The sequence below is a fragment of the Pituophis catenifer genome, unplaced genomic scaffold, assembly GCF_029215685.1.
Source record: "Pituophis catenifer annectens isolate HBS135680 unplaced genomic scaffold, rPitCat1.0.hap2 SCAF_3, whole genome shotgun sequence".
NCBI classification, from domain to species: domain Eukaryota; kingdom Metazoa; phylum Chordata; class Lepidosauria; order Squamata; family Colubridae; genus Pituophis; species Pituophis catenifer.
The window spans coordinates 45,157,381-45,178,266 of NW_027256883.1; the positions used below are offsets into that span (position 1 = coordinate 45,157,381).

Here is a 20,886-nt window from a genome sequence, read left to right on the forward strand (position 1 = left end):
ATGGACTATTCAGGGGTGGGCCAAATGTGGCCAAGCTGTCTCAGGAATTCTGGGAGTTGAAATCCACAGGTTGTAAAAGGGCTACATTTGCCCATCCCTGGACTATGTGATTGATCATAGTATAGTTTTCCAGTGTAATTTTGTACATCTTGCTTCCAAATATGTAGAAAAAGTGTATATGAGAGAGTAAATAACTTATGCTAGAGGAGTTACTGCATGTAATAAACAAGGGTCAAAGATTAAGGTGATATAAATGCTTTATAAGAGGAAGGTCCCAGATTTTTCTAAGAAAGCACCAGGCAGTACAAATTACTATGCTTCAATTCAGAATTATTGGACTGTAGCACTCTACATTTTCATCTTGCATGTCCATTCAGATTTGGGATATGTATTCCAATACATCCTGGATGTTCTTCAGAAGTAGATGTGCCAGTTATTTTTCTCAATGTAAGTCTGTTTCTTGTGTTTTTATTTGTTTTTTTAAAATTATATTATATGTAATAGATAATTAAGACATAAAGCAATGCTATCCTTTTTAAAAAGATTTTTATCCCACCTTCTTTTCATCTACAACTCAAGGCGGCAAACATACCAATACTTCTTCCTCCTCCTGTTTCCCCCACAAAAAACTCTGTGAGTTGAATTGGGCTAAGAGAGAGTAACTGGCCCAAAATGCCCCAGGATGTGATTTTTCTGCCTACTTTGATCTGTTAGGGCTCCACAAATTTGGAACTCTAAAAAAAGGCAACACAAATAAATAAACCATAAAGTGGTGCCCTGAATAATAATAAAAAAATCTTGTTTCTCGTGTACAGAATAAACCTCTAAAGCTAGAGTTCATCCAAATATGCAGCAAATATTAATACATTATAATATTTGATGTTACTGATTTGTCTATTTAATATTGAAGTCTGTTGCTTACTACTAAAAAGTGTCTCATTAGATATGCGCTGAGAACTGAAACAGACACACAACCCAAATTGCTTTGTCTGCTGGGAAGAGCCAGCAGATTGTCTGCTACCAGCAATGAACAAAAATAACAATGGAGATTTATCCATAAATTTTTTTAAAGAGATGAGCACAGAAACAGATGCATAAAACTGAGTGTCCTGATGACTCGGACTTAATAGTCCAGGTTTCTGTCATGATTTTAGTAGTATTTAAAGTAGCTTTCTCGAACCTAGTAATAGGAGAGGTTGTTAGAGTTACAATCCAACATATATGGAAGATGCAACATTAGTAAAATATATTACTGTGGGAGTAATTTTATAAAAGTTTTAAATATTTTCTACATGTTTTAGCAAATAGGTTATTTGTATCATTTATCTATCTAGAAATGTGTATGCAAGACAAGCTGTTCATTTCTTGATAAGCAGGAAGAGATTACAACCCTTTTATATATCCATCTGAAACTAAGGAAAATATCTAACTTTCTCCCCATCACCACCCGCCTTCTTTCTTTTTTAATAGGCTGTCTTGGTTCTCTAGTTATAGCACAGATGCACCTAAAGTTTGCTAGAAACATTTGCCATTAGCCTCCTTTAAAAAAATTAAATTTGAGGATAATCCTACCTCCAGAGCTTATTCTGTTCCTGGCCATTGACTGTGACAGTGAAAGGCTCATCTGAAAGCACTGGAGCGTCCCATCTAAAAGCATAAAACATATTACATTTCATGAAAAAGCTAATTCAGATTGTTTAATTCTGGTAATATTGCCTCTGTCACCTTCAAAATCTAAATGTTCTTTCCTGTTATTATAAAGAAAACAACCAAATTGCTTAAAAACCCATTTGAATACACAGCTGCCTTATGTTGCATACTAATTTGATTAAAACGTTTGTGCTTCACCAGCATTTTATATAAAATACACTGGTAAGTCTAACAAAAGCACTCAAATATTTTACTAATTTATAAAAAAAGAAAGAAAGAGGCCAAGAAATACCCCTGGACAGAGCAAAATTATATTGCATTAATGGAAGATACTAAACTGGTTATCTTGCTGTATTTGTTTGCTCACAGCTATGGGCATTGTGCCAACCTCATTGAAAATAACTGCATTAGTCAAGTGTATCGAAATTATTACAACACAGAGTCCATCTCAGCTATTGCTGTTGAAACATTTTGTGAATCTTCTCTAGAAGACATTTGTTTGAAGAGTCAGCTTTGCATAAATTCATGTCTATTTTGATTTTCCATTGTTTTAAAATTAGTGTCTTACCAGTGTTGTATTGTGCATTTCTGTTTTTTCTTGCAAGATTATAAAATAATCCAGTACATTTGTTTTGATTAGAATAATTAAAACAGAGCATGGAAAGATAACCAAAGATATTTCTTTAAGCAATATACTTACTAAAAAAGAATAAATTGAAAACAAGATATCAGCATTTTATAATTTTTATCATCAATCAATAGATCAACATTTAAAATATTCTAGATTATTTTGAAGGGGGGGAACCCTTTTTAAGAGGCATTACACTAAGAAAACCTCATCCAAAACATTGATTTGGTTTACTTAATTCATTAACTCCTAAATTTAAAATTGCCTACTAGCTATTTATATAGAAATAATGGTATTTGACAACTGTCCCATTGTAATACCTGCCTTTCTGGGATGAACATTATGTAAAATGTTTGGTTATATAGATTTAAGTCTATAATCTGCTTTTCTTGATTTCCTCATTGTCAGTACAGTTAACAAGTAGACAAAATTCTTGCTAACTGCAAGATCTCTTGGTATATTTATTCTTACTGTAATAATCACAAATCCCACCCTCTAACTACAGCTAAAAATTAAAGAGATATTCTTGACCTTTCTTGTTGGTTGTTGATTGGTTATGTAAACCAAAATGTATGAAAGAATATAAATAATTTAATTTTCACATATATTATATTTTCTACCTGAATGAACCCATCAAGATTGACCAGAATTTGTTTCTTTATTCATATCCTGCCTTTTTTAATTCTTAAAAATAAGAGCAAATATACCTAATATTCCTTCCTTATCCTATCCTGTAAGGTGGTTTTGCCTGAAGGAGAACAACTAGCCCAAAGTCACCAAACCAGATTTCATGCCAAAGGTGGAACTAGAACTCACAGTCTCCTGTTTTCTATCTTGGTGCCTTATCCATTGGACCAAACATCTTCACGGTTATTATACAATAACCTTTTAAAATAAGGATAATTTCCAAGTAATACTTTCATATAATTAGTAGAATCCATTCTGGCCTATGTTGATTCTGATATTTTTCAAAAGAAAACCAATAATTCAATATCAGATTAATTACTGCAATTTTCCTCAACAGATTTTCATATCAGCATTCTTTGGATAAAAAAATACAAACATATAGTGATACCAAAAATAAAACTCTGTGTTTGTAATAAATTTACTAAGTAAGGCTATTTATACCAGAATTTTGAGAATTTGAATATCAGTGGTGGTATTTATCAATCAGTGCCGTGAAATGTTTAGAATTGCCACATTTAGCGTTTTTGAGAAAATGACCATTGTTTAACTGATGTTCAGATTTTCTGAACAGATAGAGAGCAAATGGGTTTGTAATATGTCAGAACAGTATCACTGACAGTCTGAATTTCATCCGGAGCAGGAATGAAAATGAGGGAGCAGGCCAAAATCAGGATCAGAGAAAAACCTAGAAGCTAGAAACGTAACATGTAATAGAATCCAGAGAGAACTTGTAAGAGAAGAGGTCTTATTATGCTATGAATAGAATAGAATAGAATAGAATAGAATAGAATAGAATAGAATAGAATAGAATAGAATAGAATAGAATAGAATTCTTTATTGGCCAAGTGTGATTGGACACATAAGGACTTTCTCTGTTAAGAAGGAGCCAGTAGCCAGTAGCAGGAATAAAGTTATATTTGGAAGCAGAATATATTTTAAACATGTTGTAATAAGGTACTTGACCTCAGATGGTAAAAGCTGTTGAGAGACTTATGTTACACAATATAATCTACCATGAGATGCTGTGGTCAGCAAGGAGAATATCACTGTGAAAACTTATTATTCTACAAAAATATTAAATACTATTTTAAAAAGTTAAGTAAAATGTTAAATATTAGTATTACATTATAAAATATAAAAAAATAAAAATAAAGGCCAGTTTGATGTAGCGGTTAAGATGTCAGGGTAGAAACTGGGAGGCCTTCAGTTCAGGTCCCATTTTAGGCATGAAGCCAACTGGGTGATCTTGGGGGAGCAGGCAAAAGTATGTTACCATCCATGTAGTAATAATCTATATCAGGAGTGTCAAACTCACGGCCCACGGGCCAGATGTGTCATGCGCGGGCCACGCCTATCCGTTTTAGCAAAGGGGGGGAAAGTTACGATATGTCACGCAATGAAGTGCCATCACAGTTTGACAGCCCTGATCTACATAAAGCATAGGGTTCAATTCTCAAGTAGAGACTAGAAAAAAACCAATTCTATGGAAACAATAGCTTTTTTCTTTCTAAAGCTAGAATTACCGTAATTGTTTACTGCCATTAAGCAGGAACATTCCAAAAGCTAATTTTTTCTTTTTTAAAAAATTTAACAGTATAAAGGGATGATATCACATGTATTTTTGTGGAATTCCTTATATCTTCTGTTTCCATGGATTGAAGATTCTTCAGGAACAGGGTAGATATTTGTGGGAAGTAATAAAAATGTGATCATATATGCAAACATACTCAGACTCAGTGAATTGAATAAAGATACAGCAAGAATTATTCACTAAAGGCTGGAGTGTATACACACACACACACACACACACACACACACACACCATGGTTGATAGATTTACAAATTCCTAGAAGGATAAAATCTGATCTTAGAATGAGGGAGGCTTATATAAAACCAATACTATCTATTAATCTTATGTAGATATAACATAGAAACAGAACAAATAAAACAACTGTATGATAAAATGGATGCACTGTTGTCAGAAGATAACTTTGGAAAGAATTATGGTCCAAATCTATGAAATTTATTCCAAGCAACAATCTAAAAGAAAATTGGTAAAAAATGCTGTACAGATGGTACACATCTCTATCAATAATTTTCAAGATAGATAAATCATACAGTAATAAATGTTGGAAATGCGATGAAACAAGTGGAACATTTTACCACAAGGGATGGACATGTAAAAAACCTTGAGAGTAATGGAAAGATATTCAGAGTACAATGCAGAACATTTTGCCAATTAAGTTCAAAATTAAATTACAACTTTTTTTAATACATAGTGTCCCAGAATAGATCAACAATAAATATACCAGTAATAATTTACTGAGATACACACTCACAGCAGCCAGAATAAACATTGACTATCAATGGAAGAAAGATTCTGACAATATCTAATCAGGGAACTTAAGTGTGTAGAATATGCAGCAGTAGCAAAATTAACACATATATACACAACAGAAGCTTAACCAAATTCAAGCAAGAATAGTTCGAATTTATTCAACATAAACAATTAATGCATGGTTTTTAAGAGGGTCTAAATACTTAATAACACGCAAATTGGTAGGGGCACAAGAACAGCTATATTAGAAATCAAGTAGCATTTTAATTTTTATTTCTTTTCGCTTATTTTATTTTTGTATTTTGTTTTTCTTTTCAATATGCACAAATAAGAACAAAACAGTGGAGACCTCAGCATTAAGCTTAGAAACCTTTATTATGTAACAAATAATGTAACGATTTTTGTAGTTGTTTTTCAGTGCTCCATTCAGCAACCTTATGCTTATCAACATTAACATTTTAGAAATCATAGTTAATATGAACATAAACTTTTTTATTTTATTTTTGATATATTTACAAATTATCTAAACTTCAAAGTATTAATCTCAAATTCTGTATAAATACCACTGAACCCAAATAATATAAATAATAATATAATATTTATATTGTATATATTATAATAATATAATAAGAAGAGAAAAAACGAAAGAATTATTTGAGGGAAGAGTAATAAAGGTTCTGCAAGTAGGCTTGCATTGAACCCAATGTGTTCTATTATGAGTTATAGTAGTTATATATGAGGAATGGTGATTTTGATATAGCCTCAAAATCTTTTACATGATTTCAAATGCAGAGGTATCAGACATTGAGCCTAACATTGATAAATAAATCTAGTTTATTTTCAATATAGATATTTTAAATAAATATTAAATATATTATTTCTGCAGTATATCTTAGTATTAATATAAAAATCAAAATATACTGTATATTGAATCTAGTAAAAATTAAAAGTAATTAGAATAAAAAGAACAAGAAGAAAAATGTTCACTTTTGCTAAGTAAAGAAACTATTAATTTTGAAGAGAAAAAAATACATGAAAATAATCTATTATATTATACCTATTTATCAGAACAGAAGTAGCAACCACTTTGTTTTGTTATGACTTTTGCTCAGAACTTAAAAGCATAACATGGACCTATTTTGACCATTTTATTTAATCATATAATTCAACTACTGTCTTATATTTATACAACCAAAATTCAGCAATATAGGTAGTTCTCTACTAAGCTCCCACCACTTTTTCACCTGAAGATCCCAGCTATGAGGTCCCAGCCCATATGCAGTCTCTACAGCAGCCTCTTACTTCACTCCATAGTACGCCCTTGCCCTCTGGTCTGCTTTTGAGCCACCCGGACTTGCAACTTCCAGCCAGCTTTTCTATTAACTGGTTGTTGGATGCCAGCAGGAACTCGCAGTCACATGATTAATGACCAAGTTAAGTTTTCACTTAACAATGGCAATGGGGACTACTGAGATTTCCATCACTAAGCAATGTGGTCATGTGATATTGTGATTTACAACCTCATTGCTTAGCAGTGGTAATTCCAGTCCCAATTTCAGTTGTTAACTGTAGACTACTTGTATGCGCTGATCACTGATGTCCACCATCACCATACCCCCATGCTGCATGACCTCTACAATTTGCAGGCTACTCAGGAGAATCTGTGTCAGAAACGCATCACTTTCCGTGTCATCTTTCAACCCTTGTTCAACTGTTTACACATTAAATTATATGAAATGCTGTTTGTAAATGCTCTCTCCCCTACCATACATCCTCTTTTGTTTGCAAGGAACTGGTTTGTCATACTGAAATGGAGTTTATGTGCAGTAACAGCCTAATAACCCAGCAACTTTAGTCACTTATTAAAGTCAAGCATGTGTCTTTGTTTCATGTTGTTAATGATGTGGAACCATAGAGGCCCAACTATGTTTCGCCTGGACTGTGTGGAAGCGAGTGCTGAGAGCTCATTACTTGGCTCCCCATTGGAATCCTGCAGGCTTCTGCTCATTGAGGGACTGTAGGGGCTTTGACAGAATTATTATACTGAATATTTTTAGACTCATTAACTATATCACCAAAGCAAAACATCTCTTCAATGCAAATGCTTGCAGATTCTGTAGTTTTGCTTTACTTATCTCAAAAGAAAGGATGCAGCTTGAAAAAAAGTTAAGGAAAGGACTTTCATGCTTGAATGTTTGAATTTGTAACATATATTCAGCATGCCTAAGCCCCATTCAACTCATTTAAGCCACTCATGTTTAAGGGCTTTTTTAAAAAAAAATGCCAGTGTTCAGTTTGATAAATATGCAGCACAATCCTGCCAATATCTGCATAGAAGTTAAGTCCTGTTCACTTCAGTGTGATTAAGTTGCAGGTAAAGAGTGTTTGCAAAATTAAAGCAGTTTTACACAGAATATGAAACCTATTTAATCTTAAAATTATCGGTAGAGCATTCAGCAAGTAGAAAGAAGGAAGATCTTAATTTTATTCCAGTGTCATTCAACATAAAACTGAGAAACATCTGTTCAGATACGTGAGGATATTTGATTCATATACTGATCTTTCAGTTATTTACCTAAAAGTAAGTCCCACTGAGTTCTTACTTTGCTATTGCTTCAGATTGTAGAAGTAGGCATTCAAAACAAAGGAAATCCAAGCCCACACATTCTATTTATTTTCCTGTTGCTCCATTACTTACTCTCTCACTTATGAATGCCCCATGTTTCTCAGGATTCACAAATTGATCTTAGTTCAATTTATTGGTATAACTTACAATCAAAAATATATTTCTATATTTATCTGAATTTAAAGTTAAAAATGAATTTTAACTAGAAAAATTATTTTCAACAAATCTGTTCACTGCCTACTTTCCCTGTCTTCCCAGATAGGGTGGCCATCTGCCACTAAACTCAATGTTGGAGATTTTTTCCCCCTGCAATAAATGGGCTGGACTTGTACATAGATATGTTGCACTGGACAAAGATCCTAATCAACAGCCTTTCTCAAAAGACAGAGCTAAAAAATAAAGTAAATAATATTTGTAAGTTGCCTGTAAAATAACTGCCTGTTTGTAATATTAATTGACGTTCCATCTGTATAGGCACATGCCAGTGGTGGGTTGCTACTGGTTCACCCCGGTTTGGGCGAGCCGGTAGCAGAGATGCTGAGGTGAGAGCGGACCGGTTTGCTCCAACCATTAGTTGGGCCCTCCTGCCCGCCCCTGCGCTATACCTACCTATATTCATTAATTTTTAGCCCAGCTGATAGGCACGGCAGAGCAGCTTGTTGTGCCTCAGCTGTTCTGAAGTCAATGTGCTTGCACAAAGCTTGTGTGCGAAGCGAACTGGTGGTAACACCGGTTGAAACCCACCACTGGCACATGCACATACAAACTATTCTGTCAATCATGGACACATATACTATATGCAGAGATTACGAAGGTATGAACAAGGATTTTATTTTAATAACTTCAAGTAGATTAGATGCATCTACTATTAGATGTTTCATGACAAGAAACCTAATGTCTCTTCCTTAGAATAATTTACCTTGAAATTAACCAGAAAGGAGGTCAATTAGATTTGATCCTAATTAGTCACTATGAATTGGTCTGAAATGCAAGTGTGGCAGAAATTGTGTTTCTGCCACAGTTACATTTAGCATCCACACAATTGAAAAAATGCCAACAGGAAAGGAAAACATCCAATGGAATGGCTTGCCTCCAGAAGTTGTGGGAGCACCATCACTGGAGGCTTTAGGAAGAGATTGAAAAGCCATTTGTCCAGAATGGTATAGGGACTCCTGCTTGAACAGGTGATTGGACTAGAAGACTTCAAAGGTCCCTTCCAACTCTGCTAGTCTGTAATTCTGTATTTATAGGACTACATACAAATTCTTATTAATATACCTTTAAGCCGCCATTGTGATCATCATATATTTTGGTGTTGCCCCATTCCATGTCTGCTTAAAAATAGATAGTTACTAATTATAGGCAGATTGGAATATATTTTTGATTGGAAGTGATTAATATTATCACGTGATGTTTTTTTCCACCTCCTATAGGCTATGCAAATCTTTAGTCTGAGAAAGAACCTTATAGTATGTTAACCTTAAAGTTATCCCTTGACTTTTTTTTTGAATGTAGCACAAAAGAGTCCCGTAAGACATGTCACCTTTTCTTTGGTTTAAAGGTGAAGACAAATAAATGATTAAATACTTAATTAAGCTAACAGTAAGAGTGACCCCAGCACTCATCTTTATCTACTTCCTAAACCCTCAACCTACATAAATACTAAAAATCCATGAACATCAATGATACTTTGGTTGTATTAATGATACTTTTGAGTCAGCATGAAAATGAAGAAGCCAGGTTTGGATGAAAAGAAAATAAAGCCCATTCATTTTTTTTCCTTCTCTTCAATAATGTCAGATTCTCAGAGACAAGTCCCTGTAGTTTTCTTGGCAAGATTTTTGCAGAAGTGGTTGCCGTTGTCTCCTTGCCGTTGAGCTTAGTGAAAGTAACTGACCTAAGGTCACCAAAGTGGCTTTGTTCTGAGACAAGATTAGAACTTACTCTCTTCCAGTTTCTAGGCTGATGCCTTAACTACTATACTATTCATTACATCCTTCATTATAAGCTTACTAATGGGAAATATTTGTTGCATCCAACTGCCCTACATATATTGACAGGACCATGATCCCAGAAAGGTATTATAGCAATACATTGAAAGTTCCTTTAACTTGTTTTTGATAAGAACATGTAGGTTAACTCAAACACAGTCTCATTATGAATGCCTTCCAGATCCCACAGACTAACTGGAACAGATATATTAATTCCTATGGAACGTGTTGGCAAAATCAAGCTTTTTAAAGCCTACTGAAAAATTGTATAAGACTAGCCAAATTCAATTATTCTTTTCAATCTTCGTCATTTATTTATTTATTTATTGGTTCGATTTATATGCTGCCCCTTCTCCGGAGACTCAGGTCAGCTTACAATGCGTTATCATAAGTTCAAACAATGTGTAGTCTGAATTTAGACTTATAAACCAGAAATCTAGATTCCCTTGCATCTCAAAAGAAAAACCCACAAGCCCAAAATATTAGAATTTCAAAGTAGTTTTGACATGACAGTATATTATGCTAAGGTCATTCTGCATCCTTGGGCATCTGTAAATGATATTTATTTCTTGAACTATTGCAATTTTAGCTGTTTCAAGACAGCTAATAGGTGTTAGGATTATTAATACTCTCTCTAAAGCTCGAGTTGCTTAGTCTGAAATTTAAAGCTGTTCATCCAAGAATGAGTTGCTGTCCTTTTCCATTTTCCATTTTTCTTTTGGTTGAAATTAGTTTATTTTATGTTGAAAAGTTTCACTGTATCCTTACACTGTACTTACATCGGTCAGGGCAATTTACAGCAATTACAGTTATTCCAACAAAGCTAGTACATAAACATAATAAAAAACAGACAAATCCCAGAGTTAAAAATATTTGAAAAGAAGGGTCGAATATAACAAAAGTAATCTGCCTAGTGAGACAAAAATTTACCAGAACAGGAAGTTTTAAGTAGTTTTACACAAAATTAAAAAAGGAAACCAAATAGATCTGACCAAGCAAAGTTTACCAATGTCTGAATGCACTCATTGAGAACCCTCTTACTCTCTTCCGAATCATGTTTAATCAGGATACTGTGGCAGGAACCTATGAGCATAAGATGGGTTTTAAACCAACAGCTCAGTGGTGGGTTGTACTTACTTTTACCACTGGTTTGCAACAGGTTTGCAACTTCTGCGCATGCACAGATCGTCAATTATGACATCTGGGCAGGTGGGCAGAGCCTCCCGCCGCTTTTACTACCGGTTCTAAAGAACCGGACAGAACTGGGAGCAACCCACCACTGCAACAGTTTGATTTGCAGAGGAGGGGGGGGGCTGCATTCAAGTTAGTGTTCATTCCTAGTGACTGCGTGGAAACATACCCGAAGTTTTTGTGACAAGATTTTCAGAAGTAGTTTGCCATTGCTTGCTTCCTAAGCTGAGAGAGAGTTTCTGGTGCAAGGCTATCCAGCTCGCCTAACATTGGTACTAGAACTCCCAGTTTTCTGGTTCCTAGCCTGGTGTTTTAACCACTACACCAAATTGTCTAAGAATAAAGCTGCTGCAGAATTACTACAATATGCTGTTACTGGTGATCATATAGTAGCCATCCTGATGTATTTTCTGGGTCAAGTGAGGTTTATAAAAATAGCCCTGTATAAAATAAGTGTTAATATTCTTACTTGAATGAAAACATATAGTTGGTCCTTGGTTAATGACTATTCATTTAGTGACTGTTCAAACTTACAATAGTACTGAAGTTGCGATACTTATGACCAGTTCTCGAAGTTCCAGCTGTGTCAGCATCCCTAAATTGCTGTTTTACTTCATTGATTCTAAGTCACAAGTGTCCTGTTAATTTTTAGTGATGACCAAGTATTAGCTTGTTCCAAACTCTTAGATATACACACTCCCTATTGTTATCTAAGTGTCCAAATGCAAGTTAGACTATGTATACCATAAAAATGGCAAGTTATTACAAATAGAGAATGCTGCCCTATTTGAAATAGGCTGAACTTTTTCCAGAACTTATCTGAGAAGAAGACTAGGATTATTCTAGAGTATATTGACTGTCATCTAATCCATTACTACATTAAGGCACCTATTCAAAACACAAATACACATTTTTTTTCTCTAGATCAAGATTTTCTCACTGTTAAGATTTGAGCAGATATCTCACATTACTTATCAGTAAACAGATATGGTCTGCAATAAATCTTGGTTCTGGGATATGCACTAATGTTATTGATATTTTTTCCAGCACCAAGAACTAAAGAGGACAAGGCAACAACAAAATATTACCAGAGAAATAAAACTTTGTTCCATTTTCCCCTCTGTTTGGGATGTTAGGGAAATCTATTAATTGTTATGGGATTGTTGCCTATCAGCATTTTGAAATTCCTATTCAATTGTTTCCCCCACAAAATCAGTGGGAAACCATTCTAATTCTCATTATTTTCAGTATTATGCCACCGATTCTTTGCTTTCGGAGCCCCAAAAATGTGGGGAAATTGGAAGGGAATATGCAGGCTTCAAATTGTTCATGTGGTTTTCAGTAACTTAAAGAGATTGGTTTTTTTTAACAAAAATAAAGAGAAATGTATTGAGGCTGAACTGTCTGATTAGGTTTTATGAATGTATTACATTTATGTTGTATTGCATTTATGTTGTCATATAAGCTCTAGCTAAATTTAACCTTATTTGTTTATATATTTGTAATGCAGTTGTAATAGAAGGCATTTCGGGCTTTGACATGATTTTGGTAATGCTGAATATCATGTTTGTTCAGCTAATTACTACAATATCTTATTGATTTTTAGCATCCTTCTTCATTTCTAACACATTTTGATTTTGTAATGGTACACATCCTAAATTAGCTATCACAGTGCATTAATTTTTTTTTTACTTTGAGATGTTTATCATTTTGATTTTGGATGTTCTTGTATCTAACAATATGAATTGATTAAATAGATGATTGCTCTTCAATGCAGACTAATTAGTTGACCGTGAAAATGGAATCTGGTGAATTTTCTTTGGAGGATTGAACGTAAATGAAATTACATTAGTCACCAATTAAATTTCATTATCCATTCCATTCTCCATTTGGTTTCATTTCCAAATAAAAGGATCCAGATTTTTCCCTGATTTTCCATTAACATTTGTAAAATTGCCATATAATGCTAATTTTTTTAAAATAAATGTTTGAGATGGGACTAAAAAATATGTCCTTTTGTCATAATTCAACAAAACTTTCAAAAGTTACCCCATTGTCTACAAGACTAACAAATAGGTAATCAATGGCTATACCTGTGTCCTTCCCTTTTGTATGACATTCAGTTCCATATATTTTGAGTCTTAGCCTGAATAGCTTTAATGGCACTGATGTTTCTTAGAGCTCATATAATAAGTAAATCTTTTGAACCCATGGCAACTTCAGAATTGTACCTATTGGTTATGAAATAATTTCTTCAAGAAGGACTATGATGCTCTGAGCAAATGAAGTAGCTGCTCTTCAGGTAAATTTTCCATTTACAGCTTTTCATAAACATACAGTAGTGATGAGTTCATTTATCAGAGGGATTTGAAGATTAGTGTAATATTTAACTCAACCTGTTGACTGCTTTTTCTTCTGTTTTCTTTTATATATATATATTTGTAATATATATATATAAAAGATATATATATATATAAAAGGAGAATTTATTGCTTTTTCTTTTCTTTGAACGCTTAGCCAGGGTGGATCCTACATGTTAAATATTAAATCTAATTTACCACTTTTTCCTACTTTTTGTACACTTTTGTTGTTGTTATTGTTGTCATTATTAGGGTTAATTTATGTTTTTGCTTTGTTTCATTTTGTTAGTTTGTTTTACTGTTCTGTATTTTATTCTCTATGATAAAACATACATTTAAATTAGAGATACTAGTTTATTTTTTTCTGAACATTGTGAGTTTTCATGCTAACCAGGATATAATTTTACCAGTATATTTTTAATTGTCATTTTCCTACATTAGAAAATGGCATAGTAGAAATATAAAAATGTATTGAGGAAATTTAAACATATAAAAATGAATTTTCCATTAATCAGAAGCAATTTTATTAGATATTTTAAAGTCTCAAAAATAGAATAACTTACTAATTAGTAGTAAACTCTTATTGGCAAAGAATTGGAAAAGTAAAAATAAAGATGTTCCAAATTAACACTTCGGCTAGTTATCAATATAATATTGGCAGCTGTCATATCAGTTGTCTGCTTATTATTAACAGTATTTGATTGTTGTCAAATATTCCGTGAAGCTAAGAATGTTATTATGTAATATCATTTTTAATTTAATCACAAGTCCTGAAAAAGTTCCTAGCTATGAGCCAAAATAAGAATGAATATACTTAGGGGAAGATAAGAGAAATGTCTTCCTTCTGCCGTTGTTTCTTTAATGATTCTATTCTACCATTTCTTTGATATTAGTGTAACTCTTGTCCTGCAGTGAGTTTTTCTGTGGTGAGTTGGCCAAGGCAAGTTGTCACATAGCAAGTTGGCTGTGACAAGTTGGCTGTGGCAAGTTGGCTGCGCCAAGTTGTTCATGATGAGATGGCCATGGCAAGTTGTCCTAGACCCGTGTTATTCACAGCATCACAAATTCAGTTTGTAAATCTTCAGTTTTTCCCCACAATTGCATTTTTCTCTTCCAGGTTTTTAAAACTGCATTCAGTTTTTCTACAGATTTCAGTAAATAACCAAAGCTGTTGCTAAATTGTTAGTAAATCAGATATTCATGCATGCACAGAAACCTAGACAGCAATCTACAAACTTGTTTTCCCATATTGTTTATATAATTAAATCTCTAACATGGAGAGTGGGGGGTGGGGGGAGGCGTGAATATGCCAAATTGAAAAAAATACAAAATATGGCATTTTGCTGGTTTCCAATTTAATAAATGAGAAATGTATGTATTTGAATTAAGTTTTGCATACAGATTGTGCATTGCTTCGGATGGAAAGAGGGCTATTTCAAGCTGTTTTCTAAATAATCAAAGTGGGAAGCATCCTGTGGTCAATGTGTACTTAGAACTCCTTCAACAAGAACCTGATTAACAACTTTCATATGATAGGTACATACCAGGGAAGATTCTTGCTACCTTTTCTTTAAAAACTATAAAAACTCAGCAAAATTATATTTTTAATCTTTCTTCCATTATTTAATGAATCTTGAATCTTGAAATAAAAACATTTAAATTTTAAGATATTTAGTGGTTTGATCATTGTTTCCTATAATTATTCTTGAAAGTATTCAGACTGCTGTGCACTGCCCAGAGTCCTTTTCAGTGAGATGGATGGCTCTACAGATTTGATTAATAATGTTTAATAATAATTCAGGATTGGTTAAATCTGTTGTCCCTCGGTACTTACACTTAATCTGCTGATGATTTCTAAGATACTTTTGATGTATGGATTATTATTCGTTTCATGAGTTGTGATGGTTGTACCCTAGCTGGTTGTATAAAAAGGCACATTTTTTTAAAGTACCCATTGCACTAAAGGATGTTGTAAAGATAATCTATTTTCTCTCTACAGAGCTCTGGGCTGCTGCAATGTGTTTTTGCTCATCTGAATAATGTTTGTAGAGCTGATTGTTTCTTTGTAGGCAATAGAATTGTCACTTTGGTATTGTAGCATTGTTTTGTATGTGTTGTTGTGATGTTTTTTAAATATACCCAAACTGGAAGTCTTTCATTGCTTTCTCTGCTGATGAAAATATCCAGGAAAGATAGTCTGTTATTGTTCTCTTCTTCTTTTGTGAATTTGATACTCTTTTAAATATGTGATTGATTGTTTTGTGCATGTTCTTTACTTGCCCTTTTTTGATTATGTCAAAACTATTGTCCACAAAAAGGACCTTCTTTTGCATTGTATGGGTTATTATTTCCAAACGGTGCATGCCTGTTTCTGTTATGAATCTTGAGTTGGATGATTCCATGGGGATTTCTCTTATATTTTTCTCTATCTATCCATCAAACTGAAAGTAAACAGTAAGGCAGAGGTCTTTAACTTCCATAATTCTAGGTATTCGCTTTTCTGTAAGTTCAGCTACATTTTGTATTTTTCTTTTCTTTTCTTTACCTTATTTTCCTTTAGTTCATGAGCTCTTTGTAGGACTTTATCTTCCCTCATTTTTCCCTACGGCAGTTTGACTAGAATCAGACATACTTGGGTAATCAAGAGTTTGTAGTAAAATTTCTACTGTTGCTCTGAAAATATAACCCTTTATATCTCAGAACTGGTTTTTAAAATTTTCAAAGGTTCGAAAATATTTCATGGCACTTACTTTTTTCTGATGTTCTCCAAACCTGTTGGACCAAGCTCCTAATATCCCGTCCTTGCATCTGATTCCACTGGAAGTACATTTATCCCTGCACATGTTAACATATTTGGGATCCTAGCCCTTGAAAGCAAGTGGTACTAATTATCTAAGCTTTACAGTGTGGAAAATGCAACCATATTTGATTCAATTCCTAGTGTGACAATTACACAAAGCCTGGTATGGTAATTTTTGACATGTCACAATTAGGTAATCAATAAGATATCTATTTCTATTTTTCACAACTTTTAACTTTTATAACATTGATTATTGGATATAAAAAACAAATTATACAAAAATATTGATTATTGACATAAGGTATGTGAAGTACATGGAACATTATGAAATACAATTTACTTCTAAATTATCATAATTCAGAATGCCTATTTTCCTGACAGTGTTTTGTATAAGAGCCAAAGATATTGCATGTTTAGATGTGAAAGGCCATTAATTTTTATAAGCTTCTCTGTTATTCTGTGAGTTTTACCTATTTTCTATTCTCATTGTAACAAATACAATTTGAAAGCAAGATTTAGACAAGGAAATGAATATGGGCAGCCAAGGAATGTTACTTTATGTAATTAAAGTATTTTTATTCATGCGTTCATTCTGGTTTTGACCTCAATGAATTGGAAGACTTCCAAAGTAGTATTATACTATTGTTTTAATCTGGTTCACAAGCAAGCTTAGAAAGGTCATTCACTGATGATGGTGACTGAGATTTTCCAATACAACTGTAGCATAGCTAAGTAGCAAAAGTCATTAAAAACCAACTATGCAGCATAAGGGTTATAATTTACTATTTTCCAGTTTATCAGTATTTTTAACTCCTAAAAATGTTGTCAGGATTCAAGCAATTCTTTAAGACACACCCAGGAATTTGGACATTTTCAATGGTATTTCTGTGGAGAGATCATTGTGCCATATAGTTAAATTGCTTTGCAAGTTTCCACCATTGCAAAAGAGATTTGTCAAATTAAAAAGGAAACTATTGGTTTGATGACTGGGGGCAGGCAGGGAGACCTAAATACCCAAGACACTCTGGGCCTATCATAGCCATAGATGGCTGGATAGATGAATGGATGAATGGATAGATAAAATAGATAGGATAGATAGAGTTATTATCCCAAATACATATTTATTTATTCTGTTGCAAATCAGTTGAAATAAATGCAATGTGAATAATATCCCTAAAGCAGTTGTCAAATTTCTGCTGCATTTAGTATTCTTTTTCAATGAAATACTTACAAGAGGTAAAAACTATACCTGTCCTTCTTAAATTTAAATGTTTGAGCTTGTGTGTGCATGTGTATGCATCTAGACAGATAGATATAGATAAGGTAGTGTCACTTTCAGCTGCTGCCTTAACTGCAATTTAGTGCTGCTAGATGCTTTCTTGTCACATGGTTATAGCTAGGTAGATTAATAGGGAGTTCTGTCTGGAAATTTCTTTCCTGTTATTGTTCTCCCTCAACTGCTGATGGTGAAGTTAATTCTCTTTAGTTTTGTCATGCTCTGAAGCACACATTGCCAAGCTATGATAAGCTTTACAAGGAAAAATGAGCCACAGTGTCCATCAAAGTCTTAAACTTGCATTTTAAACTTTGGCCTGACCTGATGTGCCATTCAAAATGCTTCAAAAGATTATTTTTTAAAGAAAGGTTCAATATGTCCCGAGGCTATCGGTTTTGAGTTAAACTGGGTGAAGTAGAAATATTTTACTCATCAGCTTTGCAGTCACAGAGTTTGCCTCAGCTAGAACAAAACTGCTGAGGCATTTAGAGAAAATTAACCCCCCATCCTGGCAGCCAGATGTGACTGGTTTCTGATGAATGCACATGAGTGGGCTGAAAAATCAAGAGACTGTGAAATTCCTGTCAGGTCCGTACAGTGCAGAATGGGCTATTGACTGCTTTCTATATTTCCCTCCATCATTCTTCTTGAACACTGCCATTAATTTCCTCTCCCACTCTGACTTATTTTTTCCCCTTTCCTCTTTTAGCTCTCTCAGCTGCAAAAGAAGCTGCACAAGCTATTGGTGGAATACTTCAAATTGCAAGCCCTCTATAACCAAGCCAAGCTCAGGAAGTTGCAGGCAGCCTCTCATGAGACTGTTCAGAAAATATTAGTTGTGAAGGTAGGTGTCTGCAGAAAGGAGAAAAGATCATTCTGATCTAGATTGAAAAGCAAATGATGAGTAGTGTGATGAAGCATTAAAACCATATCCCATCTGAGTTTTGTAAATTTTTAACTTCTTTAATAAACTGGAATTGCATGAAGAATGAATTCAGTAGGAAACACATGACTCCTGGATATACAGTATTTTTAAAGAAAAATGGGATATTGCAATTTAAAAATTATAATGGTTGCCAAAATATTTCAGAATATGATAAACCCAGCTTTGTGTATTATTGCTATAGGAAACAACTTGTTGAGTTGTTTTACTTTTGATTTGTGCCAGTTAGGTTACCTATTTATGTAAAGAGAGATAACAAATAGCATTTACTTACAACTGTACTCCCACTGTATAGCTAAGATTAATCATGCTTGTCTGGCTTTGGAGTAATTTTTTCATGGATGTTCCAGGCATTTTTAGGACTATGTAAATCATCCTCATTAAGTGGGAAGGTAAGTGAAGTCTCCCAAAGATTTAGGTTTACCTTAAAAGCCTTCCCAGATCATCTAATGTGCCATACCGAACCTTCAGGAACATACTCAGTGCCCTGAGTGAAGGACTTCTCTAAATGATTTGACAAATCTTATATTTATATTTATAGAGATGCCTTTATTTCAGAAAATAGCAATATTTCTTTAAGACTACATATCTGTCTTTGAGATTTTGATTGGACTGGGAAATTTCTGGGGTAAAATGGAAACAGAGGAATTAAAAATACCAATGACCTCTATCCCATATGCCACTCTAAACCAATATGATACAAATACAGACCAGCATATTTCATAATGAATGACTGTCAATCATCTCTAATTTATAATTCCTTCCTCTTATACAAAGTAGTGACAGAAGCAGGACGTTCTTTCCTTCGGATACATTTTCCATTAAAACCAATGTTTAAGTCTCAACAGCCACCCTATTTATTTCCCTTAAAAGGGAAAACCATTTGAAAAATAACTTTTAACAGAAAACTCAGCAAAGAAAAAAGAAATTAAGAGGCACAGTAAAGTTTTTCCCTAATTGCAGCCACCATTTTAATTTTGAACTTTACGTGAAATTGGAGGGATAAGCTAGTTAGGCCCTAATAATTAACAGAATGAATAAGCAAAAGTTAGGGGTTTACCCAGGATAGCTTGCATGTTCATATCCTGGTATAACATATAACTGACTGGAAATCTATATGTTGTATTAATTAGCACAGGGAACTATCCAGTCTCATCCATCTCCTCCTCAGCAATGTAAAACCAAGGTTCACTAAATAAGTTGTTGCTAATGACTTCCTAAATTAGGCTCTTTCTCATCCACCCACCCACCCACCCACCCACATAGTTATACGTAACTTATACCATCACTAACATAGAAATCATTAAGATACTGTATATCTCTTCAACAGATATTTATTGATTTTAAGGTTAATCTATGCTGTTAATTGTAGGATATTGCTCCATGACTATTAACACAGCGGTTCCCAGATAGTTTACTGAAGATTTTATAAATGGAAAATGCTGGTTCTCAAGGATATAATTTGTGATGACTGCTACTGAATTACTTAGTTGAGGACCACTGGAATAGACAAATGTGTTCCCAACTTCCAATTCAAAACCATGTTTTACCCTGGTTAATCAGATCAATTTTTGCTGAAAAATCAAGCAGAATCGATAGTAACATTCCCCTTATATTGTATATATTGTAATAAATATTTGATCTCATCTGATTGGAGTCCTTCTCCCATCTCTCTCCTACAAGAGGTTACCTATCAGAGCAGCCTTGGCTGATTTGGCTGCAAAACAAAGACTAGAAACAAGGTTGAAAAGGATTGAGATAATTTGTTTGCTTCATAAAACTCCAGTCTTCTTTCCAATATTTTCTGCAATATTGCTATTATTTGACTAAACTAGTTAAGATAATATGTTAGGGCAAGGGTCTCCAATCTCCAGCCTATGGATCAGCATCAGTCTGCGGCATGCCAGAAACTGGGCCATGCAAATAAGTGAAGCCCCATCCATTGGATGCAGGCAGCCCAAAAAAACCCCACCCCTCCAGTCCACAGAAAAACCTCTCTCCAAGGAATGGGTCCCTGATGCCCAAAATGTTGGGGGTTGCTGTGTCTTTCCTGAAAAATGTCCATTCCTAGCTCTTCCTTGTTCTGACTTCCTTCAATTGACCTGCTGGGTTGTTTTTATATTTTAATATATAATTTAACATATAATTGACTTCATGACAGTTTTCTTAGCATTGTTACTCTATCAGACTATAGGTTGACCTTAGCTTAACTAGCTGGTTGTTTCCCTAGATCACGGCTATGTTAACATCATATTCTATTTTGTATTTCTTTCTATTGAGAGTCTGAATTCAATCCTTTTATTCTTCAAATGGCCCATATTCACTTCTACTAGATCTGTTTAGATTAGTGTGAACCCAGCATGCCAGAAAACTAATAGTTCAATCACTTCAGTTCA

At 33.9% G+C, this 20,886-nt stretch overlaps 1 protein-coding gene across 1 annotated transcript in view; it reads left to right on the top strand.

The window, feature by feature from the left end:
- CCDC178 (coiled-coil domain containing 178) overlaps positions 1-20,886 on the top strand; it is a 112,644-nt gene that overhangs the window by 82,615 nt on the left and 9,143 nt on the right. The window contains exon 18 of the mRNA XM_070942319.1: positions 18,257-18,391. Within this exon, the coding sequence (XP_070798420.1) occupies positions 18,257-18,391 (135 nt within the window). The remainder of the gene's footprint in view (positions 1-18,256; positions 18,392-20,886) is intronic.